Below are 10,791 nucleotides of genomic sequence, written 5' to 3' on the forward strand. Positions count from 1 at the left end.
TGCACTTAAACAGCGAATGGAGGAGGCTTTTCCCTATGGTTATTTTCATTCCAGCCAGGTAGGCTATACTCCTGTCGTAAAGAGAAGCAATGTGCTTAACATTAGGAACGTTAAGAAATATATATAGTAGCCCTAGCCTATAGAAAGCTTATGGGATCCTCCTCTTTTTATGAGCGGCCATCACTCTGTTTTCTCCCGCAATTACATAACCTATAGAAATGTTGCGCAACATGAGCTCATGGGCTCTCAGGAAGTGTTTGATTAGAAGGACAATAGAGTGCTGAGTACCCGGCAGTTAGCAAGTTTGGTGGCTACTAATGACCAGCAGCAGCATCTGAGCTTGGAGAAGTCTAATTACCGTGACTAAACGGTCAAGTGGAATTTGACTGTCTTCATGACTCGTTACCGCCGGTGTGGCAGTAATACGGTCACCGCAACAGTCCTAGTCAGGACAGACATTTTGAAGGCATGTGACGTGGGCCTAACACACTCAGTCTATGCCGTAGATACTGTGTCTCAGCAGCAGTAAGAAAAACACACTCCCTATATGTTGCTCTGTATTTTGATCTTACGAGGGGAATGGAGACTTGTCACTTGAGTGTCAATCAATCAAGCTTACTTTCTCCAGCAGTGAGGAGGGAGTAGAGAGAAAAGCTTAAACACACAGACACAGACAGAGGACTCCACATCATAAACACAATGAACAGACCAGGCAGCATGATAGGTCAACTTTACCATTAAGAAAGACCAGGAAGGATACCTCCAGAAATATATGTTATCTGTGAATTGAACAGAGTCATCTGCATAAGGGTGTAAGGGCTGTCTCTCTCCTCATCCTCGGACGAGGAGAGGAGAGAAGGATCATCAGACCAAAATGCAGCAGTAGGGAAATAGGCCATCTCTTTATTTCAATACGACGATGATGGCAACACGGAAAAACAAAACACCTTCAAAAATACAAAACAAGAAAACGAAGTAGACGAAACCTGAACATAAACTTACATAATTAAACGTAACACTTACGGACAGGAACAGACTACATCGAAACGACACGAACAACCGAACAGTCCCGTATGGTGCAAGACATAACACAGATACGGAAGACAATCACCCACAAACAAACAGTGAGAACACCCTACCTAAATATGACTCTTAATTAGAGGAGAACGCAAAACACCTGCCTCTAATTAAGAGCCATACCAGGCAACCACAACCAACATAGAAACAGATAACATAGACTGCCCACCCAAAACACATGCCCTGACCTAAACACATACAAAAACAACATAAAACAGGTCAGGACCGTTACAAAGGGGTCATTGTGGAGTCGAAGGTTGATGAGCTGATGCGAAACTTATACTGATATACTTTCATACACAAACTAATTAAACACACAAAAATACATAAACTAATTAAAACACACGCAAATACACAAACTATGTACACACACAAATACACAAACTAGGAACACACACAAATACACAAACTAATTAAACACACACAAATACACAAACTATGAACACATGCTGGACATACACATATAATCACACAAAATCACAATGTCAGTCAGTGCCTTTATCAATCCTTCTTTTCTACTCGCTGCAATTGCCGTAACTGATGTGAGCAGCTGCAAACTCTGAAGCATGTGATCACATGGTGACGGTCTAAAAACACAAAAATGTACCAAAACAAGGAGCATTGTTCCTAGTACTCTAAAGACAGCTTCTACATAAAACCCAGACTTCTAAAGCGCAGAAATACCTTTAGACTGTTAACGTAATCACATAGAATGAACTAAATGTGAGTAACAGGCATAGAACACTAGAATCATAGCACTCACACACACACACACACGCACACACACACACACCCCTTCTCAGTACGGCACCACGACACACCTAACATATACCGAACAATATAAATGCAACATGTAACAATTTCAACAATTTTACTGACTTACAGTTCAGTAAAATGGAAATCAGTCAATTGAAATAACCCTTTACATGCTGCTTTTATATTTCTGTTCAGTATAGTTCTACAAATACATTAAGGGCATAGGGCAGACCGCACATACACAGTCCACTTCAACACCTCCTAACAAACTGGGTCTCAACAACATTAACATTTAAATCAGACTCATGGAAGACCCCAGGAAGATTAGCTAACTTTATGACGTTAGCTGATGGGGATCCTAATAAAAAAATATAATTTTTTAAATCAACAGGTTCCTTTGTGGGAGAGCACAGCTAATAAAAGATGGTGAGCACACTTAGTGAAATACAATTACACACACAACACACGCAGTCACCAACACACACACACACTATACACACATATGCACACACTCAGTCCTTTCTCAGTTTGAAAAAGAATTCAATTTGCACATCTCCAAAAGAGCCAGTGGGAAATCGAACACATATTTGCACTGTTCTTCTGGCAACAGTGGAAGACTTGAGATGCTGTAGGAGAAGTCAGGAGGTCACTTCACAGCCTAAAGGAGGAAAACTGGAGACATATGAGAACAACGTTCCCTCTCACATTCTCTCTAACCTAACAGCGTGTGGAGTGTTGGGGGAGAAGAGGAGAGAGAGGGAGGAAGAAGGGAGGAGATGGGAGCTAGAGTCTGTCACTGAGTAAATTCCCTGGGAGGAGGTTGTAATGGGAGGCTTTCTACAGAGTGGTCTGTAAGCAGCAGGAGGCTTCACACACACAAACACACTCTGTCAGCACTGCTAGAATTACCTAAGATAGATCATGCTTTTGCACCACAGAAAGTTTTGAGCGCCTTTATCAAAATAACGTCAGCTTAAAAAGAACAACTTGGAATTGATATCTTTACCTTTATGGGTTTTTTTCAACCTTTGACCCTTTGTTGTGCCTTGGATTTGACTTAATTTTTTAAATATATTCTGGCACACTAGGTAGGCTACAATGTTTGCACTGGTAAATAGGCTATTGAGTCAAGGTCAATAGGTCACTTACCTTTTACACACAAACTAAACAAATACACAAAACTACACCACTGAACAAACCATACACACATAAACCACATTCACAAAACCATGCACTCGTGCTCAGCCGTCATCAAACAGTGCTTACAGTGGAAATCAAACAAGACATCCAACTGCATATGTTATTGTTGTCTTGAAATAATATTGTTTTTCACTAATCTCAGAAACCGGGTTTTTATTTGGAACAGTCTAGTAGTCTCTTCCACAGACTTTCAGACAACTTGAAGAGGTGCTGTGTGTAACGTTCGTCTTGCGGAGAGAGATTGGACCAAGGCGCAGCGGGTGATGAAGACATTAATGAATTTATTTAACAAGACGTAAACGAACACTAACACGAAAATATACTTGAAAAATTACAAAACAACAAAACGACGTAGACAGACCTGAACTTGAGCACTTACATAAACACGAAGAACGCACGAACAGGAACAGACTACACAAACGAAATAGTCCCGTGTGGTAACACATACAGACACGAGATACAATCACCCACAAACAAACAGTGAGAACATCCTACCTTAATATGGTTCTCAATCAGAGGAAATGTCAAACACCTGCCTCTAATTGAGAACCATATCAGGCAACCCATTTAAACAAACATAGAAACACATAACATAGAATGCCCACCCCAACTCACGCCCTGACCAACTAAACACATACAAAAATAAGAGAAAACAGGTCAGGAACGTGACACTGTGCTTGTCTTCTCTCTTCTCTACTGGGTGCAGACTGTCTCAACTAGGGATGTGGACGGTTATTCCAATATTCCAATATCTGACGGGCATTAGAATTCGAATAATTGTCTGACAAATAAAATATTGGCCTATTTTAACACTGAATAAGATTTTTCTAAATTAAATAAAAATATAAATTTGACAATGTTACATATACCATGACATTTCAAATGATTCATTTAATAAAACTACAAACTTTTCAATGCAGATTTTATGACGTGTGCCCCATAAAAAGACCGGTAGCCTTCACGTCTGTAGCTTGTTGTTTATGTTGGCCAATCGATGCGGCAAAGAGGCTCAATGTGTAGCAAGTAGAGTGGCGTCAGTAATGCAATGCAAGATGAAATAAAATGTGTGAATTAAAGGTTAGCGAAATTAGAAGGAGTAGGATATAATGAGCAACCAACAGTAGGCTGTTGCTTTATCTGAATGGGGTTGGAGAGAAAGTGCAGCATATGTGCCTCAAATAACCTAGCTAGCTATAGCTGGCTAGCTTAGCTGGCTAGCTAGCTAGCTAGTTAGCTTCTCTAGGCTTCTCCGGTCAAGACAGGCACTGTTATATGGGATGATAAATAACACTGTGGCTGCTACAAGTTAGCTAGTCTTGGCTGCATCTCTCTCTCTCCCTCCTTCTGTTCGCTCCCATATGATCACACGCTGGCCACTCCGCAGCTGCAGCAATAGAGTGGCAGCCTCTATCCCTCGTGCAGCAGTGCTCATGTTAAAACTTAAGTTTAAAAAAAACATATATATTTCGAATAACCGGATATCCGACAAAAATTCATGATAGTATTTGAATAGTGAAATTATTTTAAACCCCCCATCCCTAGTCTCAATTTCTGTCTGTTTGTAGCTAAATCTCTCCCTTCGTCAGAGTCTCTCTTTTCCATCGTCTTCAAAGACGGTGTAATATATAAATACATTCTATGCCACAGGCTCAAACCCCATTTTTAAACATATTTTTCTTAATCGTTTAGGTGTGACATTTAGTCATGGACTTGTCTGTCTCTGTCACTATGCCGATAGGGAACCCATTGACTTACTGTATACAAAAATGTTTTATAGCCCCCTCTCTCTAAAACCTCTCTCTCGCTCTTTCTTTATCTGTCGCTGTCTCGCTCTCTCTCTACCTCTTTATCACTCCCTGTCTCTCTCCCTCTATGTCTTTATCTCTCTCTCTCCAGCCCATGGCTGGTTTTCAGTAGCAGTCCCAGCTGTCATATTACCAGTAGTGATGATTCAGAAGACACTCTGCCCTCTCAGGAGGTCACCCCCAGCCTCAGTCCATTTTATCCTGTCACCCTGCATCACACAGCAGCACCCAGTCCACACACACACACACACACACACAAACCTGGTCTGTCTGCAGTCCATGCTGCCTGCAAGGTCGCTCTCACATACACATGCGCACGCACGCAGGCACACGCACATACAAACACACACACACACACACACACACACACACACACACACACACACACACACACACACACACACACACACACACACACAGTCACACACACACAACCAAACACATCAGCAATGAGGAGAGATCCCAGCACTATCTGCTGCCTGCATACCAAATTAGAAAATGAAAATCAATATGCAATTTCTTAGATATCCACATCTGTTTATGGCGGGACGAATCCCATTAAAGCGCATGGCAGGACGGAGAAATAGAAATTGTCATCATGTCGAATTCCAGGTGTTAACCATGCACAAACTCAGCATCGGCATCCAGCACTCAGATATCAGGTAGGTCTATATGCCACCTAATTGGGCAGCCTGGTCTCATAGACTAGACGTAAAATAGTAAATGTAAATCCTCCGAGACTCAAATTAGTATGATATGTTACGTTTAATGCGAACATCTAGCAACCCAAAGGTTACTCGTTCGAATCTCATCCCGGACAACCAATAACGCGAACGTCTAGCAACCCAGAGGTTGCGTGTTCGAATTTCATCAAGGACAACTTTAGAATTTTAGCTAATTAGCAACTTTGCAACTACTTAGTACTTTTTAGCTACTTTGCAACTATTTAGCATGTAAGCTAACCCTAAACCTAACTTTTTAGCTAACCCTTCTCCTAACCATAACCATAATCCTTTAACCTAACTCCTACCCTTAACCCTAACCCCTAGCCTAGCTAACGCTAGCTAACGTCAGTGTTAGCCAACTAGCTAACATTAGCCACAACATATTGGAATTCGTAACATATCATACACTTTGCAAATTCGTAACATATCATACAAAATGGATGATGGACATCCACAAATGAATACATACCACACAAAACGTAACATATTATACTAAATGGAGTGTCTCAGATTTCCGTATAGAATAATACAAAATGCTCTGAGTCCAGGTTGAATTGGGATGAATCTGATATGCCTAAAAATAAAAACATTACATATGAAGCATATTTGGCAAACAGCATCTAATTTAAATGTAGAATCACATTATCCTATTGTCAGGTGTTCACTGTTCACTTTCTAAGCTACAGGTGGATGTGTGGACCACTGTGGATGTTGTTGTTGCTTGTCCATTTGATGTAGAAACATTAGTTGGTAGAGAGCGCAGATAAGGCGCGTGCTCCGCAGGTTGTGACATCAGGCAGCTGAATCTGTCTTGCCGGTGGCAGACTCGTAGCTTTTCCATGGTGATAAGGGGAAAAGCCGATCAACGGACTAAAGATCTGCACTGCCTGAGGTAGCAAAGACCAAAACACTGCATAGCTAATCTAGATAATGCGTTCAATGCCTCCCCAGGCCAGGACCGGTTTATGATAATCTGCGGAGAAAATGTAGCAGAGATACGGACACAGAGCAGGGAGCTGGTTTCGCTTCCCACATTGCTGTCTGTTGTTGATCTCAAAGCAAGGCATGCTGGGCTGTATTCTGCACCCCGCGGAGGTTGAAGTGAGATAAATCAGATTTAAAACATCAGGATTCTCAGTTTCACTGGACAACTCGGTAGACTGGTTTACAATCCAAAGACTCAGTTCCCTCTTTACACGCCGGGGGTCCTCTTCTCTTCTGCTGGGTTAAACGTGTTTCTGTAGACTTATTATACGTTTGTAGACTATTTACTTTTAATTATACTAAACTAGTCGTGTCATGGTAAAGTCTGTTGCAGGGCATGAGCAGGTCTTCACAACTTAATTCCAGACATTAGACAACAGAAGTGAAGATGTTCCCATTCGCATCTGTAGCCTATCCAAAGCAAGCAACCCCAAAGACTAGACTATACTCTGACAGTGTAGCACAGTCTACTGACTATATAAGCAGTGCAAATCACATCATCATGTCACTATGAACTTTTACAAAAAGCAGTGGGTAGAGGACATTTCCAAAATGAATTGCTAATATTAGTGATATTAGGCCAAGTGACATCACCAACTTCACACATCTCATTCAATATTCGTGACATGTCACTATCATAGTAGGCCTAAAACCACAGTAGTCAATGAGGGTTCAGTATGTTTCAACTCCTCTGTAAAGCACTTGCTTTTTCTGCAGTTTGATGTTATGCATCAATTGTCCAATAAATCAGTTATAATCCATGTAATTTGGATCATATTACAATCCCGTTTAACTTCAACACGTGGTCATCTAGTCTGAACAAGATTTACACCTTGTCAGAGTAGAAAATAACTATAGGCTGCCCATACATTGTACGATGTTTACCTGGTGAGGGTACCCTACATGTGAAACAGCCTGTCAATTGACATCTTGACTGCAAAGGGCAGACAGGTTATCAAACGCAGACGAACACAATGAATGAATAGCCTATATATAAGCTAGGCTAATATTTCAGTAGCAACACTGTCACCACTGTGTCACCATTGCCAAACAATCCTAGTAATGTTACGAAACATTGTAACAGATCAGATTCAGATATATATTCGATGGGCGCGCTTCCCTACCCGTCTTGCAGGTCCGTATTTCGTTGTGGTCCACACGGCTTTTTTCTCGGCTCCTACATTCTCTACATCTCCGAGCAGCCCTGCAGACTCAGAGTCTGAGTCCTCTCCCTCCTCCAGCTCCTCGCCCTCCTCCACCTCTGCAGTCTTCAGTCGCTTCGGCGCCCTCCCATACTCCCCTTCCTCGTATTCTTCAACAAGTGACATGGCTCTTCAGATGGACAGCGATTGAACCCTTCTTTATCTGGAGATAGAGCGTGAAGACGGACTAGTGGTGCGTCGAAACTTCCCTCTCCTTCTTTTTTGTAAATGTCTCTGGCGTAGCGTGCATCAATGAAACCTGAATGTCCTTCTGTAACGCGCCCTCCGCGGTTCTGTACCAGAGAGCTGCCCAGAGAAGGTGAGTGGAGAGAACCCACCCAGCACGTCCCTCATTGGACAGTCTGTGCTTGCTACTTAGGAATACATCTACCGATTGGTCAGTCTTTGTGTGTCAACAGAGAAAGCCTTCGCTCTCCAGTTTCCACATTATGCAGTAAAGAAGTACGCAGAAATTAATGCCGCTGCTCGAGCTGTCATATCTCCTGCGACAGAAATATTGTTTGAATTCGAAAATTGCAACATAATAGTGTTACCATTGCAATTTTATTCCTAGCTTAATGCTGCTGACCCTTTTCAACACTTCCAGAAGTGTTGCCACAGCACCCGATAGTTGGTGCACATATTTGTATTGCACCTGGTCAGGGATGGAATTTAAGAATTTGGGGCACTGGACAGACCTGACGGAAGATCCGGTTCGGACCGAAACGTTGTCTGAAAAGTACTAGCCTTGAGCTAGCTTAATTTCCATATTTGCACCTGATATATGCATACTTTAGTCTATTGCCTGGTTCTCTAAAGTTCCTACTAAGATGCTAGACTTGAGTGCATCCAAGAGCTGAGAAGATCCTCCAGCTTAGTGGAACAGCCGTCCGCTCCATATTCTTACAGCCAGTGGTATATTGTTGAGAATCATAACTACAGTCAAGAGAAAGCCTTCCCACGGTACTAGACTAGTAGATGTGACTGAAATCTGATTATCTATCTAACCAAGGTTGTAAATTGGCCATTGGGCTTTCTGATTCTGCATTATGCTTGGATGAAACACACAATACCCAGTGTCCTCTGCTTAATCAATAGCTCTAAACAAAAGCTTCTGGATTCAGACTCTATGCTTCAGGCTTGGGTGTGTCAGTTTCACATGTACAGAAACCCAATATTTCCTTACCTTCTCAGTTTTATATGCTGTCCTTGTGCGCTCTAGATTCTTTGCCCATCAAAGTAATACCGGTAGGCTAAACGCACTAGCTTAAATTGACAATCTATGCCTAATGTTTATTCAACGTCCACCTCTCTTCTTCACAGAGAAAGCTGTCCCTGGATGACATGGTAGCTGTGTTTGTTAAAGCTTCAAACGGAGGCTTCCGTCTGATAATCGGGGTTGTGTTGAAGCCTGCTGAGGGGAGGACTGCTAATAATAATGTCTGGAACCAGAAACCATGTATTTGATACCATTCCACTTTTTCCGCTCCAGCCATTACCACAAGCCCGTCCTCCCCAATTAAGTTGCCACCAACCTCCTATTGTTGAAACCCCTGAGACAGTGAGAGATATCACCTCATCATCATCTTCCTCTGACCCTACACACAGAGGAACCAAACAACTGGGTGTTTCCTTCATCTCCTCATCATGACCTGAGAGTCAAGTTACACCTCAGCACAAAGGGAAGCATGTGTTGCACTTAAATGTTTTGTATGGCACTGTTTTGTATGACACTGTTTTGTATGACACTGTTCGGATGGCACTGCCTAAATTGTAGGGGCAGCAGGGTGGAGGCCAGAGGAGCTACCATATAAATGTTGAATGAGGTCTGTACAATTCGTTTCTTCTCAATGAAGTAGGAGGCGTTGAAAGGATATTCAAGGACTTCAAGATCGAAGCTTTGATCCTTTCTTTGTCGTTCCTTAATGTTACAATGTGCTCCACATATTTGAGGTTTTACGCAAGCATTGACTTACTCTATTGTCAGAAAAACTCTCACAATTTTAGAGCGTTATTCAAACCTCTTATGCCTGTTTACTCTCACTTTCCCCTATGTTCCTTTGTCTTTATGCTCCACCCTTCTCTCTTCCCTCTTGAGATACTTGTCAAGTATCGAGCTGCATGCTTCAGATTCAGCATTGGGTAGGTTACTTTCTAAATGTAATCCGTTACAGTTACTAGTTACCTGTCCAAAATTGTAATCAGTAATGTAACTTTTGGATTACCCAAACTCAGTAACATAATCTGATTACATTCAATTACTTTTAGATTACTTTCCCCTTAAGAGGCATTAGAAGAATCAAATCAAATCAAATGTATTTATATAGCCCTTCGTACATCAGCTGATATCTCAAAGTGCTGTACAGAAACCCACCCTAAAACCCCAAACAGCAAGCAATGCAGATGTAGAAGCACGGTGGCTAGGAAAAACTCCCTAGAAAGGCCAAAACCTAGGAAGAAACCTAGAGAGGGACCAGGCTATGAGGGGTGGCCAGTCCTCTTCTGGCTGTGCCGGGTGGAGATTATAACAGAACATGGCCAAGATGTTCAAATGTTCATAAATGACCAGCATGGTCAAATAATAATAATCACAGTAGTTGTCGAGGGTGCAGCAAGTCAGCACCTCAGAAGTAAATGTCAGTTGGCTTTTCATAGCCGATCATTAAGAGTATCTCTACCGCTCCTGCGGTCTCTAGAGAGTTGAAAACAGCAGGTCTGGGACAGGTAGCACGTCCGGTGAACAGGTCAGGGTTCCATAGCCGCAGGCAGAACAGTTGAAACTGGAGCAGCAGCACGGCCAGGTGGACTGGGGACAGCAAGGAGTCATCATGCCAGGTCGTCCTGAGGCATGGTCCTAGGGCTCAGGTCCTCCGAGATAGAGAAAGAAAGAGAGAATTAGAGAGAGCATACTTAAATTCACACAGGACACCGGATAAGACAAAAGAAGTACTCCAGATATAACAAACTGACCCTAGCCCCCCGACACATAAACTACTGCAGCATAAATACTGGAGGCTGAGACAGGAGGGGTCAGGAGACACT

At 42.3% G+C, this 10,791-nt stretch overlaps 1 protein-coding gene and 1 long non-coding RNA gene across 2 annotated transcripts in view; one reads left to right on the forward strand and one right to left on the reverse strand.

The window, feature by feature from the left end:
- Window positions 1–7,875, reverse strand: part of LOC139562658 (heterogeneous nuclear ribonucleoprotein L-like) — a 64,188-nt gene extending 56,313 nt beyond the window's left edge. The window contains exon 1 of the mRNA XM_071380534.1: window positions 7,672–7,875. Coding sequence (XP_071236635.1) covers window positions 7,672–7,875 — 204 coding nt within the window. The remainder of the gene's footprint in view (window positions 1–7,671) is intronic.
- Window positions 7,876–7,929: 54 nt separating this feature from the next.
- On the forward strand, window positions 7,930–9,582 carry LOC139562659 (uncharacterized). Its single transcript, XR_011672423.1, has 2 exons — window positions 7,930–8,068; window positions 9,073–9,582. It is a non-coding gene; the product is annotated as an uncharacterized lncRNA (long non-coding RNA).
- The last annotated feature ends 1,209 nt before the right edge of the window (window positions 9,583–10,791 follow it).

The sequence above is a fragment of the Salvelinus alpinus genome, chromosome 32, assembly GCF_045679555.1.
Source record: "Salvelinus alpinus chromosome 32, SLU_Salpinus.1, whole genome shotgun sequence".
In the NCBI taxonomy this organism is placed as follows: domain Eukaryota; kingdom Metazoa; phylum Chordata; class Actinopteri; order Salmoniformes; family Salmonidae; genus Salvelinus; species Salvelinus alpinus.